This window comes from Nyctereutes procyonoides, unplaced genomic scaffold, assembly GCF_905146905.1.
Source record: "Nyctereutes procyonoides isolate TBG_1078 unplaced genomic scaffold, NYPRO_anot_genome, whole genome shotgun sequence".
NCBI lineage: Eukaryota > Metazoa > Chordata > Mammalia > Carnivora > Canidae > Nyctereutes > Nyctereutes procyonoides.
In genome coordinates, this window is record NW_026575128.1 from 10,651,042 (window position 1) to 10,674,691 (window position 23,650).

Consider the following 23,650-nt stretch of genomic DNA (forward strand, 5'->3'; position numbering starts at 1 on the left):
AACTAAATCACAACAAGAAGTTTGGAAGGACTTCAAACACGTGGAGGTTAAGGACCATCTTGCTAAGAGATGAAAGGGTCAGCCAGGAAATTAAGGAAGAATTAAAAAGACTCATGGAAACTAATGAGAATGAAGATAGAACTGTTCAAAATCTTTGGGGTGCAGCAAAAGCAGTCCTGAGGGGGAAATACATCGCAATACAAGCATCCATCCAAAAACTGGAAAGAACTCAAATACAAAAGCTAACCTTACACCTAATGGAGCTAGAGAAAAAACAGCAAATAGATCTTACACCCAGCAGAAGAAGAGAGTTAATAAAGATTCGACCAGAACTCAACGAAATCGAGAAGAATTCGTGGAACAGATCAACAAAACCAGGAGTTAGTTCTTTGAAAGAATAAGATAGATAAACCATTAGCCAGCCTTATTAAAAAGAAGAGAGAGAAGACTCAAATTAATACAATCATGAATGAGAAAGGAGAGATCACTACCAACACCAAGGAAATACAAACGATTTTAAAAACATAGGGATCCCTGGGTGGTGCAGCGGTTTGGCGCCTGCCTTTGGCCCAGGGCGCGATCCTGGAGACCCGGGATCGAGTCCCACGTCGGGCTCCCAGTGCATGGAGCCTGCTTCTCCCTCTGCCTATGTCTCTATCTGTGTGTGTGTGTGTGTGTGTGTGTGTGTGTGTGTGTGTGACTATCATAAATAAATAAAAATTTTTAAAAAATTTAAAAAAAATAAAAACATTATGAACAGCTATACGCCAATAAATTAGGCAATCTAGAAGAAATGGACGCATTCCTGGAAAGCCACAAACTACCAAAACTGGAACAGGAAGAAATAGAAAATCTGAACAGGCCAATAACCAGGGAGGAAATTGAAGCAGTCATCAAAAACCTCCCAAGACACAAGAGTCCAGGGCCAGATGGCTTCCCAGGGGAATTCTATCAAACGTTTAAAGAAGAAACCATACCTATTCTACTAAAGCTGTTTCGTTATCATTTTCAACTCTCTTTAGGAAAGCAGAAGTTTTTCATTTTGATGAAGTCCAATTTAGACTTTTTTCTTAATCTCTCGTTCTTTTGAGTCATATGTAAGAAATATCTCCCGAAGTCAAGGTCACTGTTTTTTCCTGTAAGCAGGCTCTCCACAAAGCAGGGAGCCCCATGTGGGGCTTGATCCCAGGATCCCAGGATCATGACCTGAGCTGAAGACAGATGATTAACCAACTGAGCCACCCAGGCTCTCCTAGCATTAGATGTTTATACTAAGGTCTGTGATCCATTTGAGTTAAATCTTATATAGAGTATGAAGTATGGATTGAAGTTCTCTTGGGGAAGGGGAGTGGGAGTGGAGGGGGACATGGATATCCAGTAGTTATACCACTATTTATTGCAAAGAGTATTCTTTACATTGAATTGCCTTTACATCTTTGTCAAGAATCCATTGATCGTATATGCATAGGTCTCTATCTGGACTCAGTTCTGTTCCAGTGGTTATTTTTGTCTATCTTAATATGAATACCACACACAATTACTTTAGCTTTATAATAAGTTGTGAAATCAAGTAGTGAAAGTCCTCTAACACTCTTCTTTTCATAGTTGTTTTGGCTTATTCTAGGTCCTGTGCATTGCCATATGAATTTTATCAGTGTGTCAATTTCTACCAAAAAAAAGATGCCAGTATTTTTATTAGAATTGCATTGAATCTGTACATCATTTGAAGAAAATTGACCTATAACAATATCGACTCTTCTAATCTATGAAAATTATTTATTTCTCCGCTTATTTAGGTTTAATTTCTCTCAGCAATATTTTATAATTTGAAGTGTATATCTTTTTGTCAAATTTCTCGCTAAGTACGTCACATATTTTATGCTATTAAAGTGATAACTTTAAAATTATAAGTTGTAATTGTTTTTTGCTAGTGTATGGAAATGCAGTTGCTTGTTGTATATTAATTTTTTATCCCACAACCTTACCAAAATCACTTATTAGTTCTAATAATTTTTGGGTAAAATCTGTATAATTTTCCATATCTCTAATCATTTTATTTGTGATAAAGAGTTGTACGTCTTCTTTTTCATTCTAGATCTCTTTTATTTCCTTTTCTGGCCTTATATTTGAAAATCAATTAATGTGATTCACATATGATAATCTCAGTGGATGTAGAAAAAGCATCAGGCAAAAGCTAATCCATTCCTAATGGAGACTAGGAATAGAGTAAAACCTGATAAAGAACACCTATTAAAAAAAAAAACCTACAAGCTAACATTTTTCTTACTAGTGAAAGACTGAATGTTTTTTTGCTAAAATTGGAAAAAAGGCAGAAATGTCTGCTCATATCACTTCTATTCACCATTGAATTAGAGATCTAGACAGTATAATAAGCAATAACTATCCATTCTGCTCCCTTCAGTCCCTGGTAATTTCTGATTTACTTTGTTTCTATGAATCTACTTACTCTAAGTACCTCATGTAAGTGGAGACATACAATAGTTGTCCTTTTCTGTCTGACTTCTTTTACTTAGGATGATATCTTTAAGGTTTATCCATGTGGTAGTATGTGTCAGAACTTCCTTCCTTTTATGGCTGAATAATACTCCATTATATATTTATACCACATTTTGTGTATCCATTCATCTGTTGATAGACACTTGGGTTGTTTCACCTTGTGGCTAGTGTGAACAGTGCTGCTATGAATATGTACTTACTGGCATTTATATAAATCTTCTTTCGAGAAATGTCTTTTCAAGTCCTTTGCCCATTTTTTAAAATGGATTGTTCATTTTTATTGTTAACTTGTAGGAATTCCAGATATTAAACTCTTTTGTTGTTTTTATTTAAATACAATTTGCCAACATATAGCATAACACCCAGTGTCCATCTTACACTTTAAGTGTGCCCACCTTAATGCCCATCACCCAGTTACCCTATAGATATTAAACTCTTATCAGATAAATGATTTGCAAATATTTTCTTCCATTCTGTGACTTGCCTTTTCACTCTTTTGGTAGTGTCTCTTGATGCACAAAAGTTTTTAATTTTGATGATGCCTAACTTATCTATTTCTTTGTATTGCCTGTGCTTTCATTGTCATACTGAAGAAATCGTTGCCTAATCCAAGGTCATGAAGATTTTCACCTATATTTTTCTTATAAAAGTTTTATAGTTTCAACTCTTAATTTTAGGTCTTTGGTCCATTTTGAGTTGAGTTTTTTAAATGATGGAAAGTGAAGGCCCAACTTCATTCTTTTGTAGTGTTCCCAGCACCATTTAATTGAAAAGACTGTCCTTTCTCCTTTGGTCTTGACACCCTGTCAAAAATAAGTTTGTCTTGTATGTGAGAGTTTATTTCTGGGCTCTCTCTTGTATTCCATTGGTCTAAATATCTATCCTTCTGCCAGTACTATAATGGTTTTTATTATTATTACTATTATTATTTGAAGTATAATTAACATACGTTGTTATATCAGTTTCAGGTATACAAATATAATGATTCAGTAATTCTATATATTACTCAGTGTTCATCACAGTAAGTCTATTCTTAATCCCCTTTATCTATTTCACCCATCTTCTGTACCTACCCCTCCCCATTAGCAAACAGTTTGTTTTCTGTACTCAAGTCTCGGTTTTTTTGGTCTCTTATTAGTTTGTTTTGTTTTTTTAGATTCCACATATGAGGGAAGTTATATGGTATTTGTCTTTTCTCTGTCTAACTTACTTCATTTAGCAGTATACCATCTGGTTCATCCATGTTGCAGATGGGAAGATCTCATTCTTTTGTGTGTCTGGGTAATATTCCACTGTATGTAAAAATGGATAAAGTACTACGATATTTTGATTACTATAGCTTTATAGTAAGTTTGGAAATCAAAAAATGTGAGCCCTCCGATTTTGTTCTTTTTCAAGATTGTTTTGGCTATTTGGGGTCCTTTGAGTTTCTGTATGAATTTTAGAATGGGGTCTTCTGTTTCTTTAAAAAAAATGCATTGGTATACACTCAATTGTTTCTTAAAGAGATTTAAATAGTAAAAAAGAAAAAAAAAGTCTTAATTTACCTGCAAAGCTCCTATTTCCACTTCTTTGTGTAGATCCAGATTTCCATCTGGTTGGTATTATTTTCCTTCTACCTGAAGGACTTCCTTTACCTTTTAATATAGTACACATGTTGGTGATTAATTCTTTGCCCTTTGTGTATCTGAAAAAGTCTTTATTTGATCTTCAATTGAAGGATATTTTTACTGAGTATAGAATTCTTAGTCGACACATTGGTTTCTTTTGGTGCTTTAAAGATGTTGCTCCACTTGCACTGTTTCTGAGAAGTCTGCTTTCATTCTTAATTTATTCCCCTAGACATATGATGTCTTTTCTCTGGTTTCTTTTAAGATTTTTCTTTTTGGTATTAATTTTATGCAATGTAGTTATGATGTGCTTGGGTGTACCTTTCTTCATGTTGTTTTGTTTTGTTTTTCACCCAATGTTCATTTCGATTCTTAGATCTGTGGCTTTTTAGTTTTTATCAAATTCAGAACACTTTTGGCCATCATTTCTTAAAATAAGCTTTCTCCCCCTCTCCCCTTGCATTCCTATTCCCAGGCTCCAATTACACTTATACTATACTGCCAAGAGTTAGCCCATAGATAACTTTCCAGTTTCCTACCTTGCTTGGGTCCAAAATAAAATCTTCTGGGTCCAATTGGGCCTCTAGGTTACCAAAATGGATAATCTACTTTGTCAGGTTCCATATTACCTCCTCATTTACAGCTCTAATTTTCCAGTTTCCTCTTTATTTCTGGCACTCGGGTATTTCTCTTTCTTTGCTTCTTTCTTTCTCACATGCTGAGTATTACTTTTCAAACACTTTTGTTATATTTTATCTATCCCCAAATATTTATATTGAGAAAATTTTAATTTATCTTGGTCCATACCTCTTCAGGGACACATATCCGGGCCCTTTCCCTGCTTATCAGGTTTTATTTATTAGGGGAAAGAGCAAGATGTATATTCTGACCTAGGCATTCAGAAGAACAGATAAATACCATATGTGTAATATGTATGTGCATATTTGTGTATATATTTGGTATTTGAAATCAAGCCTAGCCACTATAGCCTACTTCAGTTTGATAGTTAAGAATTTTGCATTAGTCTTTGGGTATTAACTGATGATTACCAATTTTAAACACTACCAAGGAGTAACAAGTTACACCTAAATGCCATTTCTGGTTCAGTTGCTCATTTAGGAACCATTTGACATCTCAAAATGTTTTCATTATTTTTTTTTAAGATTGTATTTATTTATTCAAGAAACAGAGAGAGAGGCAGAGACACAGGCAGAGGGAGAAGCAGGCTCCATGCAGGAAGCCTGACGTGGGACTCGATACCAGGTCTCCAGGATCATGCCCTGGGCCAAAGGCGGCGCTAAACCACTGAACCACCCGGGCTGCCCTCCATTATTTTTAATGGGTTGTACAAAAATCTGACTCAGAGAACTATACTGAGCCACCTAGTGTGCCACAGTGGGGAAAAAAATCATAGGCTTTGGGGTGAGAAAGATTAGGTTTGAATTCTAACTTTTGCACTTCTTAACAAGTCATTATAATGCCCAGGATAAGAATTCTATGTAGGTGAAAATTACTAGTTTAAAGAATATTTAGAGGCTCCAGAACTTTAGGTATATAACTGTGGATCACCAATAATTCCATTTGTTCATCTAACAGATATCTATTTAACACTTCCCATATGTAAGATGGTACCCTAGAGGCCATAGGAAATAAAAAGAATATCAAATGGACTCTTTTCCCTCTTGGAGCTTACAGCTCAGGTAGGGAACAGTGAGACAAATATATAAGTGAGTGTAGCACAAAGCAGTATGAGAGCAGTGACAAGTATGCTATAAATGAAAGGCTCCAGTGGAGGCTATCCCTTCGTTCTGAGCAATCCAGCTTCGCTTTATGGTGTCATAAAGAATATTTTGATACCAAATAACCCAAGCAGCACCTGAGACCTATTCCTGAGCTTGCTTATCCAGCTGTTCTATTTCCACACAACATACATGTATTTCTAGTCACTTTGTCTAATCTGTCAACTCAGATTTAGCAAGGGGAAACTCCACAAGGACTATATTTATAGGTCATGGGAGAAGTTCCAAGAGGCACATCTAGAGAATATGAGAACAAATTTGTGCATGAAATGTTCACCACAACACATGGAATTTTCTTTAAAAAATCTAATTGAAAAAAAATCTAATCGTATAATACAGAGGAGATGCCTAAGCAGTATTCTTTAAATCCCCAGATTGGAGATGACAGTGAACAGGACAGTTAGAGAAACAAGTATAAAATTTACAAGACAGAAAAGAAGAAATGATAATCATTCACAGGCAACTACTAAACACCTGTTCATTTTGGTGGGTGGCCTTTCCTCTCTCCCCCACCACCCATGCCCTATCCCAATCTGCCTCTGACCTCCAGCCCCTGGGGACAGCTGGGGTGGGATCGCTGGGTCTTCCCTAACCCTCTCCTTTCTTTTTGTTGGTTGTCGCTCCAGCTAGCTGTATTGCTTTTTAATATTGCACCAAAGGTTTTTTAAATAAAGTTTAAAAAAAAAAAAGAAGAAGAAGAAGCTCTGACCATAAGTTTAGGAAAATGCATCCTGAGCCACATTTCTGAGCCAGCCCTTCTGTCTGTGATAGTCAGGGAGGGCTGTGAACAAGGGCGAGAGTATTGCATTGTAGCAGGAAAGGGAGAAGAAGCTATCAGGAGACCTGGCTTCAAGTCTAAGCTCTGGGTAGTCTTGTATCATAAAGGATGAATCTTCATATGATTATCTTCATATGATTTCAGTTTCTCCATCTATATAGTAACTCTTTTGTACATGTTGGTCTCTTATATTTCTAAAAGTGTATGAAAAGCTAATAGGATTTTTAATGATAGAGATGATGGAGCAGAAACTATTCCAAGTAGAAAGTGACATTATATAAGGAACAAAAGGAAAATAATGCAAAACTTGAACACTGAATTCTTCATGCTAATTTAGTAGACAACAAAAAATAATGATGGTGATCCAAACAGGATTATCTGTGTCTTCCCATAGTAAACTATGCCTCTGTATCCTTAGTGCTAGTGTGATGCTAATATAAAAGGGGAGGAAGCAAGTTAGCTGGTTCAGGAAGTCCTCTCACAACAGGTGCCACATTTTGTGGCAGAGATCCCTGTACTTAATGGCCTTTCATATCTGCAACAGTCTGTTTTAAAACAGACCTATTTACTTAGAGTGCTTTTATTATCAACTATATTTGTGTTCAAAGGGCTTCCAGCTGTGGTAGCTTTTAGAAGGTCCCTTTGTTGTGTGTACATAGTGTCATAACATGTCATTTCTGCCCAGCCAGTCGATTTCATTGACTCAGATGGGGCTGCTTTGTGGATGAGCTGTCTTCTTCCTCCTTAATTTTTACTGCAGACAACAAATATTTTATGCCTGGAAAGACTACTTATTCAACAAATGCTTATTAAACACCTCCCCAAAACTAGGCAATGTGTGAAACATTTGGAATATAGAGGTGTGTAATATAGACAAGGTCCCTGCCTTTATGATGCTCACAGTGTCATGGAGGGGATGTCATATTAAGTAAATAATTATATGATAATTAATTAATTGCAATTGTGATAAATGTTGTAAAGGGAAAGTACCGAATGTTACCAGAGAAAACAAACTAATCTGGAGAAATGGGGTCAAGAAAATAATATAAAATAAAATTAGACATCCTAAGTATTTCTCCATTTGAAATACAGAAAGATAAGATTACTCCTGTAGGTTATACTGATTGTATTAGGGATTTCTGAATTTGGAAAGATAGACTTGTCCACAGAGGCATAAAATCCTAGAAACTCAATCCTTTAATTTAATAAGTGACTGAAAAGGGAGACATTATTTATCCAAGAACACACAGCTTGCCACTGACTGGGGTTAGACTTAAACACAGATCTGCTAATCCCCCCATTACCTCTCCTCAGCGACTTAAAAAATAGACATTATATATCAAGTACAGATCAGTCATGGCCAAATGAACTATTAAGTGGCCACTGTGTGCAAACTTGGATATTGAGTGTGAGAAAGAATTCAGAGTAATGAATTAGGCAAATGCTAATGTAAATAGAAATGCACAAAATACATCTTATCAGGTTGATGGTATCTGGTCATAGTAAAACCTAATGTATATACCAAAGTGGGAAATACCTAGCTGGAATTAGTGAAAATATATTTAAAGGTAAATGTTTCTGTTTCTCTAAGATATAAATACTAATGGCTTAGTAGAAGTCTCCAGATAGAAGTTTTTAAAACCCATTTTGATTCATGTGTAATATTATAAGACATGTAAATTATCCTTGAATGCTTAGCAGCCTGAGTGGTCTCTCAGTTAAGTTAAATATTGTTCCTGATACTGTCTGTGTTCCACCATAGAATTCACCTAGCCTGTCCTTTCACCAGAGAGAGTATTAGCTTTATGCCACTTATAATTCTTCCTTATTTTTTATTTGAAAGACTGAGAATTAATGAAATGTAGCTATTTATATTAAAGATTTTAGAATTAGTTGAATCTCTGAAACTAAAAGGAGATTGAGGCTTCAGAGAGAAAGCTAGTCTTGAATAGGAATCAATGAGAGCACCTAAATATATACTGAATTAGAAAGTCAAAAAATTAGAAAGTGTTAAGTAAAACCATATGAAATGTCCTTTTTTAGAGATCCAGAACAGTCAAATATTGATGAATTTATGTGATTTACTCAGCTGAATATAGGCCCAAGGGAACCTATATTCTAATATCAACAGATATGACTATTTATTAAATTTAAGTACATGTCTGTACTTCAGAATTTAACAAATGAGAAATTCTGGTAGTTGAATGAATAATTTCATATGCAGTAATAGTTTAAATGTAGGTGGATGACACAATCACCTCAGAAGCTAAAAATGTTTTAAAACATCGTCAACTTATATAACTGCTAAGTCATCCATACTTCATGAGTGTGAGTGTTGTGGGGAAGACTTAGTTCAATAACCAAGCATTAGTGATGTGATATAGACTATAGTTAACCAGGGCATTTTACTTTCAGCTTCTTATGCTGACCACAGGCTATCCTTTACTCATCACCCAGTCTTAGCCCCAGTGGTGACAGTCTCCAAGTTTATCTTAGAAAATTCAGGAGAAAAGGGGAAGGGAGCTCATCATTGTGAATATAAACTGTCGGGTGTTTTGAAAGACAGTTTCTATATTATTGCATTTAATTCTTATAACAACTCTCTGAAACAAATACTATTTCTATTTTACGGTCAAAGAAACTGAGATCCAGAAAGGTAAAATAACTTGCCCAAGGTCACAGTTTATGAGGTAGAGCTAGGCTTCAGACATTCTTATTTCACTATCTACTGTGCTGTTCTTCTTGGCTTGTTTGCTTATTTCTAACCAATATACTTTAGAAATGCCTTATTTAATTCTAATAAATTCACACAAGGGAATTATCATTGTTTTCTTCCATTAAAAAAAAGTAATATAGTAAAACATATTTGAATCTTTTCTTTTAAGGATGAACGTGAAGCCAGAGAAAATGTGAAGAGAGAGCAAGATGAGGCCTATCGCCTTTCACTTGAGGCTGACAGAGCAAAGGTAGGTTTGGTCAAAGGACTTCTAAGATAAAAAACTCAACCCTAAATAGTCTTTCATTATTTAAGTGCCAGCCCTTTTACCAATTTGATCCCTAAGAATGTTTGGTTTGCGATGGAGGAAGCTAGATTCAATTAACAGAATATAATTCTACCCTTGGTTTTTTGTTGTTTTTTTATTTTCGATTTTTTTTAGAGAGAGAGATTTTATTTATTCATTTGAGATGGAAGGATAGAGAGAGAGAGCATGAGCATGGGGAAAGGAAGAGGGAGGAGAAGTGGACTTCTTCTCACTTCTTATCTAAGAACACACAGCTTGCCACTGGCTGGGGTTAGACTTAAACACAGATCTGCTAATCTGCTAATCCCCCCATTACCTCTCCTCAGCGACTTAAAAAATAGACATTATATATCAAGTACAGATCAGTCATGGCCAAATGAACTATTAAGTGGCCACTGTGTGCAAACTTGGATATTGAGTGTGAGAAAGAATTCAGAGTAATGAATTAGGCAAATGCTAATGTAAATAGAAATGCACAAAATACATCTTTTGTGGGGCTCAATCCCAGGACCCAGAGATCATGACTCAAGCTGAAGTCAGATATTTAACCATCTGAGCCACCCAGGCACCCCTCTACCCTTGTTCATTTTGACAACAAGTTTTTTAAGAATCAAGAAATAAAAACAAAAATAGACCTAATAATTATTTTCCTTGTTTTTTAATCAGTCTGTGGTAAAAACCTAGCAAACTTTAAAAAGTTTGAACTTGGGCAGCCCGGGTGGCTCAGCGGTTTAGTGCCGCCTTCAGTCCAGGGCCTGATCCTGGAGACCTGGGATCGAGTCCCGTGTCGGGCTCCCTGCATGGAGCCTGTGTCTCTGCCTCTCTCTCTCTCTCTCTCTCTCTCTCTCTCTCTCTCTCTCTCTCTCTCTTTCTCTCTGTGTGTGTGTGTCTCATGAATAAATAATAAATAAATAATAAATAATAATATAAAATAATAATAAATAAATAAATAAAATCTAAAAAATAAAAAGTTTGAACTTTAAAAATTTCTTTAAGTGGTGTGCCTGGGTGGCTCAGTTCGTTAAGTGTCTGTCTTGGGCTCAGGTCATCCTGGGATCAAGCTCCGCAGCAGGCTCCCTGCTCCATGGGGAGTCTGCTTCTTCCTCTCCCTCTGCCCCTTCCCCACTCATGCGCTCTCTCTCGCTCACTCTCTCTCGCTCTCTCTAAATGGAATCTTTAAAAAAAAAAAGTTTTTCAGGCGATTCCTTCTGTGCACTCAGGATCGAGAACACTGAGAACCACTGACTTATTTAATACTTCTTGAGTACCTGCTTCTCTGTTGGGCATTGAAGGAGGAGGTAACGAATAAGCTAGTTTCTGTCCTCAAAAGGAGGCTCACAATGTGGTGTAGAACAGTTAACTCAGCAAAAGAGACGAGAAAAAGGTCTTCTGAAGGATCTCGGCTGCCGCACGACGCAGAGCTACCGTGGTATTAGTATGGGTATTTGACATGATTAGAGAGATGTGCTTGGTTGTTGCTTCCATTTCCATTCTTTTCAGAGAGAAACACTTCTAGTATCACAGTGCTGGGGGTGGGCTCTCTTTTTCCTCCTTTTTAAGTAAACTGTTGTTTATTGAGTGCTGGCTCCCTTCCTCTTTCATTGGCAGAGGGAAGCTCATGAACGAGAGATGGCAGAGCAGTTTCGTTTGGAGCAGATTCGCAGAGAACAAGAAGAGGAACGTGAGGTAGGGCATAATTTCAAGTAAAGTTATTCAAAAGCTAGGTTTATTTCCATGGCATTGGATACTGAGGCTGTTAGTATTTCTTACATCTTTCCACCTTTTCCAGACTCATTTTAAAATGGAAGATCTGACCTCTCCTTAAAAGAATGCTTCATGCTCTGAGGAAGATTCATGCTTTTCTATTCTTTTCAATTCTTTTTCTCTCTTCTTGCATGACCAGTGCTCCCATCCTCCCTGGATAGTGTCTCATCCCAAGAATACAAAGATTGTATTTTCTGCCCTTTCCCAGTCTTCGTTTACCCTACTGGAAGAAACTGAGTTACTTCTGTGACATCTTGCACTGGGCCCCTAAATATGGGACATCCATTTAGCATGGTTTATTTTTCCCCCCAATTTCATGTCATGTTCATAACAATAGAGAGCATTTTTCATTCACTCATCTTGCAAATAGTTTTTTGAATACTTAGTATATCCCAAAATCTGTTAGGGGATAGGGTACAGACGTGGATCATCCCCATCAGGAGTACAAATCACTAGCCTAAAGTGCAGTGGGAACAAAGAGAAGGGGTGTCAAATAGCTTCCTAGGATGGTTTCACAAAAAAAGACTTTTAGAACTTTTTCTAGACGTGGGACTAATAGCAAGTTTCACATATAGAAAGAGAAAACCATCTAACAACTGATGGAAAGGCCTGAGGGCCCTCACGTTAGCTGAGGAAAACTCCATTAGCCATCATTCCCAGTCAGAGAATGTCAGCTTGGACTTATTCAGTAAATATTTTTTGAACAAAAACTATGCTAAGCGCTGAGAGAGAAACAGATAAGATAGTTTTTGCCTACAAGAAGAGGTTGCATCTTGTAGGGAAGGTACATGTCTACAAGTAACAGCAAACCAAGGAAAAACTGCGCCAAATGACATAGAAGTAAAACATAATACTTAGAGAGTTCATTGGCAAAGTAAAATCTTTTACAACTTTTAGAAACAGACCACACTATAGAAAAAGTGATAGGTCTTAAAAGATGTGTAATATTTCATGGTTTGGAAATCAAACTTTATTCGTGTTCAAACTTATTGTTGAACCAGATACTATGCCTGACAAACCCTAGTCTCTGTACACTGAAGACTCTCAATAATGGAAGATAGGGAATATTTTATTGAGTATCTTCTGTGTATCAAGTACTTTTCTAGCTTCTGTGCATGTGCTTAGTCACTGACTATTAAAACAAGCTACAAGATTAGAGACTTCTCTTTATGAGAGAGAAAACTGAAGCTCATTGGGAAGTCACACATAAAAATGGAAAAACAAGATGAGTGAATGAAAAATTCATTCTGTGAACAAGGTCATATATCATTCTATATATCTATAGGATCATGTTTGCAGATTTTCATAAAAGTTAAGAGACAGATTTGTCACTATGCTCTTAGGCTATTTCAAGAAATACGGTTTAAAAATTTAGGACTCTCATTCTTTCATGCTCTTTCACAATGCACATGCTCTCAGTGGTTTATCTTCAACCGTATACTTAATAAAGGTCAAGTGTACACAAATAGCTGCATGTTTTGGATCTAGAGTTTGATAGTACGTGTATTTTCTTCTGATGATTTCTTCCTCTCATAGAAGACCCCATAAACATCCTTTAGCATACCTCAATATATATGTTCTAGCTGTAAACATGAGAGGGTGGAGCACAGAGGTAGGGAATTTACCACTAGTTATTACTGCACTTATCCATTGCTGTGCTCCCAAAAAACCAAGTTCAGGTAATGCTCCATATTCTACCCACACTCCCCCAGAGAGTCACAATTAAAGGCTCTTATAAATCTTACCATTAAGAACCTATCTTCTGTATATCTTAATTTAATTAAGTCTTATCCAAACTTACTTGACCCTTTTTTTTCATGGAACACTAATTAACATATTTCAGCATACTCATGTATAACAAACAGTTTTGGGAAAGCTGGTATTGTGCAACCTCTGAAGAAATTGAGACTCAGGAAGATTATACAGTTTGCTTATGGTCACCAAACTGGTTGGACACATAATCTGGACTACAAGCCTGGTCACCTGACTTTTCACAGTAATACTGTCTTTCCTTCTAACCAGAAATCCTAACCCATGTAATTGTATTGAGAAATAAGAAATAAGAATGGTTTTATTATTTTAATTATCTCTAGTATTTCAAAATCCTTTGGAAAGATGAAGTATTGAATAGTCAAATCACCTTGGTTACAGGGAAATTCCTTAGTGGTTGGTCTGATTTTCCTGTGTGGTGACTGTTGTAGTGAAATCAGTAAATCTAGGAAAACATTTTGATCTTGTCCTTGACCATGATAAGGAGAAAGGCTTTAAAACTATTCTGAAGGAAAAACGAAGGACAAAAAACTCCAGTATTTTACTAATTTATATATTTACTTGTTCTTTCCAAAATGAGTTTCAAGTAATTTACATAAAGATGTACAGTTCAAATGGCTTGAAAGGGAGAGAAAAGATATTATAATCAGGTTAAAGGAAAATAAAGACAAAAGTAAGATTAACATTTTGACAACAGACAATCCAGCACACCCAACCAAATGCATGTAATAGGACTCTGTACATTTGCTCAAGATGGACCACAAAATTTCTTCTATACTTCTCTTGGGCTAAAATGACTGTTTATATGTTTCACTTTATCTGTAACATCAGATAAAGGCCATTCTTTCTAAAGGTGAGATTTTTCAAGTGCTGAGACCTTAGAACAATGTTTCTTTCTTGTGTTTCTCCTTCAAGAGGAAATTGTACAATATGGTGAATACTAGCCCCAAGTATATCTTATAGCTATAATAGCAAAAGGAAGTCATGTATAACAGCTTCTTACAGCTTTATATAATTCAAAGTCATAAGGCCAAAGAACAGTTTAATAAAAGCATCTCTGGAAAAACCCAAATAATACATTTTTTGGTAGTCCAGGTTAAAGCACGGATTTTATGGAAACTAGAGAAATACATGAGGGCAGCTTCGGTGGCTCAGTGGTTTAGCGTCACCTTCTGCCCAGGGCCTAATTCTGGAGACCCAGGATCAAGTCCCACGTCAGTCTCCCTGCATGCAGCCTGCTTCTCCCTCTGCCTGTGTGTTTGCCTTTCTCTCTTTCTCTCTGTCTGTCTCTCTCTCATGAATAACCAAATAAAATCTTTTAAAAAAATACATGAGCTACATGTTCTTTAAGAAATCTTTACTGAAAAAAAAAAAAGAAATCTTTACTGAATATTGTTTGCCACCAAATTTTTGGTAAGTAGAAGTTTCAGCTAAGGTTATGGACTCCTAGGTCTTTTAATGAGTCAGTATTTGCAGATATTTTGTTAATCTCCTTCAAAGTGCAAATCACTGAATCATGTACTATAGATACTATATTGTATGTGACATAGCCCCTGCCCTCAGGAAGGTCACTGTCTAATATAGGAGAGGGTAGATGGATACAAAATAACTATATGATAGGATCCAATGTGTTATAAAAACCATTAAAGTAGCACAGAGTGTTGACAATATTTGGATGAAGATGATTTCTGACGAGGAAGGCAATGAGAAATATTTCACAGAGGGAAGAGGCTTTGGAAGATTGGTAAGAATTTTATGATTAACAATAAAATAGAAGAGCAGTTTGGATGGAGTCATGAATAGTAGGATGGCTGGATAATATGAATAAAGGGAGAAAGGCACAGGGCTTCTTCAGGGAATAGTAAATGGACAAATGTAAAACCCTGTCTAGTAATTAGATAAGGTTAAAAGGGCCAAGGTTTGGAGACTCACAAATGGGATAGAATAGGCACAAAGCTATTCCCTTTTGCTGCTGGTTCCCACAAAAAAGAAAAAGGTTACATGTTTGCCTATCTGCCCAAAGTTGTTTTCTTTTACATCTTGGTGCCTCCTCAAATAGATAATGTTAAATAATCTTAAAAGACCATTAAATGAGAGAAGAGAAGAGCATGGAATTACAAGCCTTGGTACTTCCCTTTAGTTTTCTGATTTGATCTTCACAACCATCCTATAAAACTCACTTGATATAGTATCATTACCATCTTACAGATGAAGAAATCAGATCACAGCAGGATTTAAAAAGCCTATTTTAAAATTCTTACCTAACATTTGCCTGGTAAAAGCAGAACCAGATCTTCTACTGGTATACTTTCTATTATCCCAAACTGGAAGAATGAAGGTGGGAACATGAATAGATTATTAAAGTAAAAAACTTCTCCTTATAATTTGTGTTTTTACTTATTGTCACACAATGATAACACCACTCTATGAGCCACAAAGGTAATCATCCCTGCCATCATCATCATCAGTAGCTATTAAGCAATTAATTTGTGCTAAACTCTGTCCTTTGACATTATTTTTTTGAATCTCTACAACTTAATATGGTAGGTGCCAATACTGGAATACACCTTAGTATAACTATAGAGACCATATATCCACAATTTCTTAAATAGTTTCACTTTGGAGTATTCTGCTGTTGTCTTCATGAACTATTAAAATAGACAAGAAATTCTAGTTTCGTGGTATCCAATACCAATCTACAGACTGTTCTTTATATCCCAGAAGCAGCCCAAAAGTCCTATGTCTGAATTTTGGTTATGACTATTTGCCTTGATTTACTTTATCCACCAGTGAGGCTATGTTTGTTGTAAGCAATCCATATTCTCTAGATGGATGATTGGTTGCCAGGAACACAGAATGGTTGCAAGACTGGGTCTGACCAACTGTTCTCATATAGGATCCATTCTGCTCCTTTGATGATCACAGAGTATCATGACTTTAAATTACTGTCTGTACATTTGGCTCCCAAACTTACATCTCCAGCTCCTCCCTTTCCCTGAACTCCAGACTTGAATATTTCACTGCTAGCCCATCATCTCCCCGTAGGTATTTAATAGCGCAAACTTAACATGTCTTAAATTGAACAATTGATCTTACCCTCCCCACTCAAACTTGCTCCTCCTGCAGTCTTCCCTGTTTTAATAGGTGGAAAACTTTCTAGTTATTTGAACCAAAAACCATGGAATCATCCTTGACTTCTCTCTTTCATATCCATATTTTATGGGCAAATCCTATTGGTTCTACCTTCAAAATACTTACACAATTCAGATGCTACTCACTAACTCCACCGTTACCATCCTTTTGCAAGCCACCATTATCTGTTACCTGGATTACTTTAGTAGCCTCCCAACTTGACTTGGTGCCTCCATTTTTGCCTTCCCTGTATGTCTTTTAATAAATCCTTTTTAAAAACAATTGGCACATCATGTTACTTCAAAAACCCACAATAGCTTCATATCTCAAAATAAAAGCTAAAATCTTTACAGTGATTCTAATCAACATCTGCAGGATTTTTAAAAAGAAATTGACAAAAGTGATTCTAAAATTGATATGAATAGGCAATAGAACTGTAAAAGCCAAAACAATTTTGAAAAAGAACAAAATTGGAAGACTACCAGGGTTCAAGACAGTATATTCAAGACAGTGTGGGAATTGGCAAAAGAACAGACCCATATTTCAGTGAGACAGAATAGTCCAGAAATAGACTCACACATATGGTCAGTTGATTTTTGACAAAGGTGTAAAGGCAAGTCAATGGAAAAAGGATAATCTTTCAACAAGTAATGCTGCAACTATTGAATATTCATATGTAAAAAAATGCAAAAACACAGAACAATTTCTAAAAAAACCTTCCCAGTCCATTTCTTGCATCACATGCAAAAATTAACTCCAAACAGGTCGTAGACCTACAACTATTAAAGACCTAGAAGAAAACATAGGGAAAAAAATCTTCATTATCTTAAGTTAAGCTAAGATTTCTTAGACCTAACACCAGAAGCACAATCTGCAAAATAACAAGTATCTAAATTAGACTAAATCAAAATTAAGAACTTCTACTGTTCAAAGACACTGTTAAGAAATTGAAGACAAGGCACAGACTGAGAGAAAATCACATACCTACTGTCTAGAATACATAATGAACTATCAACATTCAATAAAAAAACAACCCAAGTTTCTAGATGGACAAAATATTTAAACAGACACTTCATCAAAGAAGATATACACAAGGGCAAATAAGCACATGAAAAGATGCTCAACATTATTAGTCATTAGGGAAATGCAAATTAAAACCACAATAGATACGCACCAATAAGATGGCTTTTTGAAAGAAAAAATTACTGGTAAAGGTGAAGAACAACTGGAACTCATATATTAATGATGATAGTCATTAATGATAGCAAGTCCACTTTGGAAAATAATTTGGCACTTTGTTTTAAAGTTAAACATACATGTACCATATGACCCAGCAGTCAGACACCTAGATATTTACACAGGTGAAATAAAGTAATAAAATTTATGTTCACACAAAAATCTGTGCATAAATATTTATAATAGCTTTATTTGTACTACCAAAAACTGGAAACAAGTGTCCCCCAGCTGGAGAAGGAGTAATCAAACTGATAATATCTATACAATGGGAATACCACTTGGCAATAAATAAGAACAAACTACTCATATAATCAACAACATAGATGAATTTCAAATACATTCTACTAAATGAAGGAAGCCACTTATATGATGTTTATGACTGTATTTATATAACATTCTAGAAAAGGTAAAACTAGGGACAGAAAACAGGTTGGAAGTTGCCAGGGGCTAGAAATGAGGGAATTGCTTGTATGTATGTATGTGTGTCTGTGTGTGTGTGTGTTGCGGGGGGGGGGGTGATAGAACTGTTCTTTATCGTGATTGATGATGGTTATGTAAATATATGCATTCATCAAAACTCACAGAACTATACATTTAGAGGGATGGGTTTTACTGCATATAAATTATATCTCAATTCTAAAATGGGGGAAAAATCATTACAGAGGCTACTCAAAGCCATGTATGATTTATTCACCCCTCTCCTTTGATTCCTCTTTAACCAACTCCATCCCCCTCTTCCCCTGATCTTCTGCTTCAGGCACCAGGTCTTGGCAGTTACTGTGACTTCTGTCTGTGATACTTCTCTCTGATCTGAATGTCCTTGTGACTCCCTCTCTTTTAGGTCTTTGCTCACTGGCATAGTTGTTGCACATTGAGGCTTACACAGTTGGTTTATTTGTTTTTTTTTTTACGATTTATTTATTTTAGAGAGAGGAGTGGGGAGAGCATGTGTACCCTGCGGGAGGTGCAGAAGAAAAGAATCTCATCCAGACTCACCGCTCAGGGCTGGGCTCAATGCGGGGCTCATCGTGGGGCTCATCGCCAGGTTCTGTCTCACCACCCATGAGATCATGACCTGAGCCAAAACCAAGAGTCAGAGGTTCAACCAAACTGAGCCGCCCAGGCGCCCCAAGGCTTACAGAGTTTAAAGTTGTACCCCTCCTTCCTTTCTACCAGCCTCCCTGTATTCTCTCCATAGCACTCGTTACTTTGTGACAAACTATACATTTTCCTATGTGTGTATTTGTTGTCTTTCTTCCACCCTTCTAAAATACAGGCTCCATATAAGCAGAATTCTTTTAATCTATTTTGTTCACTGATATTTTCTTATCATTTAGAACAATGCCTGGCACATAGGAGGTGCTCCGTAAGAATTCATGGAATTAATGACTGTTAGCCTATTTTAAACTCTGCTTTAACTAGCTATAAACTGTTATTTGGTGGGTACCCAAAGAACCCTAAAAGATACTGTGTGCATGCATGTACTTATGTATGTGTATATGTATATGTGTAAATTTGTATATGTATATGTGTAAATTAAGTCAGTCCTTGATTTTTATTTTTAAGAGACTGGTATACGTATATATTATTTTTCCTGTTTAAAAATCATAACTATGTAGAAACTGCCTTTTCTGGGTGTCTATCTTTACTACCAAATTTCACTTCAAATAAGTACCCATTTCTCATCCCTCAGACATGAATGCTCTGAGTATTCATATTTTTTAGTAAGACAAAATGTCCAAGATCAATTTATATTTCCAACTTATACTAGGTTTCCTTGTTTTGCTACAGACCTAAAATAATGCAAATAAAAAGTTGTATTTGTTGAGCAAACCAAATTGAAGCTTAACAATGGTGTTTACTATGACTGCTATTCAAGTATGGGTGTCCTTTATGTCGTTTTGTAACAATATTTGCTTACATGAAGCCTTTGTTTTTAGCCAGTATATTTGAAACTGAGCTACTGATGTGTTCTTTTTTGCTAGTAAAACTTGAGTCCTCAGATCCCAAGGTTGCCAACTTACCTAATATTCCTTCATTGTTTTCCACATTGGGACCACTGGTGTGGGATATCTAAGGTCTGTTTTCATTCTGGGGAAAAGCCCTAGAGACTGGGTGCATTGAGGAAGCAGATATTGTCTGCACAATGAGTGGGGTAATGAGCTACTGTTGTTTATTCTTCTGTAGTATAATTGGTTCAGTTCAGACAATAATGTAGCATCTGTTGTTATACCATGCAGGGAAATGTCAAAATAGAAAGCAAGCAGACAGGTGGATTAAAGGGAGAACAGGAGGAGAAACCAGGAAATACCACATTAAGTTCTGATTTAGAGTAGGTGCAGAGGGATTATAGTAATGATAATGATAACACCAACAACAACTGTCATCTGTTGAGCACAGTATTACATCCTGAGGTTCCATGCTAGGCACAACTGAATGCTGGCCATGTGTCAGCACTTGATAAGTACATTTACTTATAAACATTTACTGCATTTTATACAAAAACCTTTGTGAGGAAGGTATTATTGCCCCTTTTTCTTATATGGGATAATTGAAGTTCGTGAAGACTGTCATATGCCTAATAGCAAGATTTGAACCTCTGTCTGTCATACCAAGGCCTATTCACTAGCCATTCATCACATTTAATTATTGAAGTTTTTTTAAACTGCAGTACTAGAAGTCAGGATAGTGATTAACTTTGAGGAAAATAATTTTTAGGAAGGAGACAGAAGGGTTTCTGAGATGCTTGATCAGGGTGCCACTTTTATGTTCACTTTTGAGAAACTTATCAAGTTGTGCATTATTGCACACTATCTCAATGCACTATACTATGCACACTATCTCATATGCATGTTATATTTCAGTAAAAACTTGAAAACAATGGCAAAATACATGACTTGACAAAAGATAAAGCTTTGTACAATGTAACACTGATGGAAATTTTGCAAAAAAAAGTTTAAAATATATGTTTATATAAAAACATGCATGAGAAATTGATGGAGAGTGTCGTGATGACAAAGTTTTAGAAATAATTGGTGGTGATAGTAACATAACATTGTGTGGAATATACTTATTGCCACTAAATTGTACACTTAAAAACGATTTAAAAAATTAGTGAGTGTAAACACTCAAATGATAGCAGGGGCTATCCCTTGATGGTGCATCCGGAAATGAATTGTAATGCTGTGCTTATCACTTATTTTTGCAATGATTATATATATTATTACTATAATCAGGAAAAAAATTTAATCTCAAAGATACAGGTTTTTTTTTAAGTTTTCATTTTAATTCCAGTTAATATACAGTGTTATATTAGTTTCAGGTGTACAATATAGTGATTCAGCAGTTCCATACATCACCTAGTGCTCATCACAAGTGCACTCCTTAATCCCCATCACCTATTTCACCCATCTCGCTGCTCCCCTCTGGTGACCATCAGTTTGTTCTCTGTAATTAAGCGTCTGTTTCTTGGTTTGTCTCTCATTCTCCCTTGTTTTTTTCCCTTTGCTCATTTATTTCTTAAACACATATGGATGAGGTCACATGATATTTGTCTTTCTCTGACTTATTTTACTTAGCACTATACCCTGTAGCTCCATCCATGTCGTTGCAAATGGCAAGATTTCATTCTTTCTTATGACTAATATTCCATTGTATATATATGCCACCTCTTCTTTATCTGTTTATCAATTGATGGATACGTGGGCTATTTCCGTATCTTGGCTATTATAAATAATGCTGCTATAAAAATGAAGGGATGAGTGTATCCCTTTGAATTAGTTTAGTGTTCTTGTATTCTTTGGGTAAATATCTAGCAGTGCAATTGCTGTATTTTAGGGTAGTTCTATTTTTAAGGAACCTCCTCCATACTGTTTTCTGGAGTGGCTGCACCAGCTTACATTCCGACCAACAGTGCGGGAAGTTTCCTTTTTTTCCACGTCCTCGCCAACACCTGTTGTTTCTTGTGTTGTTGATTTTAGCCATTCTGACAGATGTGAAGTGGTATCTCATTGTAGTTTTGATTTGTATTTCCCTGGGTAAGTAATGGTAAGCATCTTTTCATGTGTCTGTTGGCCATCAGAGACACAGTTTTAAAGAACCACAGTGTTAGGATAGTCAAATGAGGGATGCCTACTGAGTGGCTCAGTTGGTTAAGCATCCAACTCTTGGTTTCAGCTCAGGTTGTGATCTCAGGGTCATGAGATTGAGCCCTGTGCCCACCTCCACACTGACCTCAGGGCTACTTAAGATTCTCTCTCACTCTCTGCCCCTCCTGCTTCTGCACTCCATTTCTCTCTCTAAAATAAATAAATCTTTTCAAAAATAATAAAATGATCCCACTTAATAGTTTAGAAAATGTATATAACTCATCCACAGAGATGTTTTGTCCCTAGAAGCAACTCTTGGTTAGCCCTTAAGGAAACATGTATGTAGAAAATTAATCTGAAAATTGATGCTGGAGGAAATCAGACCTCAAAGAAAGGAATTGATCGGTTCTTGGCTACTAGGAGAAAAGTCCATGAGAGTCAGATTATTTTACCATTTATTTAGCACCTCCTGTGGGCTTAACATCATACTAAAGTATTTTTGCATGTTATTTCAGTTAACTTGTTGGTTTATTCCTTCTCTTACCAAGTACATATTGAGCATCTATTCTGTGCTATGCACTACTCTTGAAATAAGAAGTAAGACATGTTTATACACTCTTATGGAGGTTGCAAACAAGTGGGAAAGTCACACATTAGACAAATAACTATAGTACAGTGTAGAGAATTCCAGTACAACTGAAATTTAATTTTGATATACACAAGTTCATCTAGTCATTGGGTTATTAATATATGACAGTGCTACTAAAATAGCTTAATATTTTAAAATATTCACCTGAAACTCATTGCTGACCAGAACACCAATATTAGATAAATAAACTCATGCTATCTAAGAAAGAGAGAGAGAAAAGGAAGGACAGACGGACAGACAGGCAAAAGTAACTGGTCTAACTTCCTATCATTCTGATTTTTAGATTATATTTCTTATGTCTCCATTTCTGGGTCTCAATTTCTCCATATAAAAAATGAGAATATAAGACTATATAGGAAGCAGTTGGGTATTTCATACCTGTTCCCTCAATCACAAACACCTGAACCCTTCAATAGAAAACAATTAATTATATTTCTTTTCTATGTGATTACTTGTCAATTTAATAATACATGTCATCAAGATGGGACTTATTTTAATTGCTTACTAGATCAATATTAAGAAAATGAAAAACTTGCTTCTATTGTCAAGCATCAAGCTTGGATAATAAATGGATAGTAACTTTTTGATGAGTTTATTCGAGTCTCTCCCTGTCCCGTTCGCTACAGTCCTATCACACACTTTGACACTTGGTTTTTGCCCTCTTTAGGCCATCCGGCTCTCCTTAGAGCAGGCCCTACCTCCAGAGCCAAAGGAAGAAAATGCTGAACCCGTGAGCAAACTGCGGATCCGGACCCCCAGTGGCGAGTTCCTTGAGCGGCGATTCCTGGCCAGCAATAAGCTCCAGATTGTCTTTGATTTTGTTGCTTCCAAAGGATTTCCATGGGACGAGTTCAAGTTACTCAGTACCTTTCCTAGGAGAGACGTAAGTTCATGTGCCTGTTTTAGGAAATGTGTCCATTGGAAAATATCCTATCATTAGGGCTAGACAAAGTAATCTAAGAAAAGTCCCGTGATGGGATCCCTGGGTGGTGCAGAGGTTTAGCGCCTGCCTTTGGCCCAGGGCGTGATCCTGGAGACCCGGGATCGAATCCCACGTCGGGCTCCCGGTGCTTGGAGCCTGCTTCTCCCTCTGCCTATATCTCTGCCTCTCTCTCTCTCTCTCTGTGTGACTATCATAAATAAATAAAAATTAAAAAAAAAAGATGGAGTTTTTTAAAAAAAAAGAAAGAAAAGTCCCGTGGTACAGCATACTACAAGCCCTAGGAGTACTTTGTTCTGCACACCATTCTCTCCTCAGCCTTTGAAGAAGGTATGTCTTCCCAG

General features: G+C 36.3%; 1 protein-coding gene across 2 annotated transcripts in view; it reads left to right on the forward strand.

The window, feature by feature from the left end:
• FAF1 (Fas associated factor 1) overlaps positions 1 to 23,650 on the forward strand; it is a 454,188-nt gene that overhangs the window by 392,258 nt on the left and 38,280 nt on the right. For both annotated transcript variants that reach the window (XM_055341966.1, XM_055341967.1), the window contains exons 16-18: positions 9,590 to 9,670; positions 11,336 to 11,413; positions 23,034 to 23,249. In XM_055341966.1, coding sequence (XP_055197941.1) covers positions 9,590 to 9,670; positions 11,336 to 11,413; positions 23,034 to 23,249 — 375 coding nt within the window. The remainder of the gene's footprint in view (positions 1 to 9,589; positions 9,671 to 11,335; positions 11,414 to 23,033; positions 23,250 to 23,650) is intronic.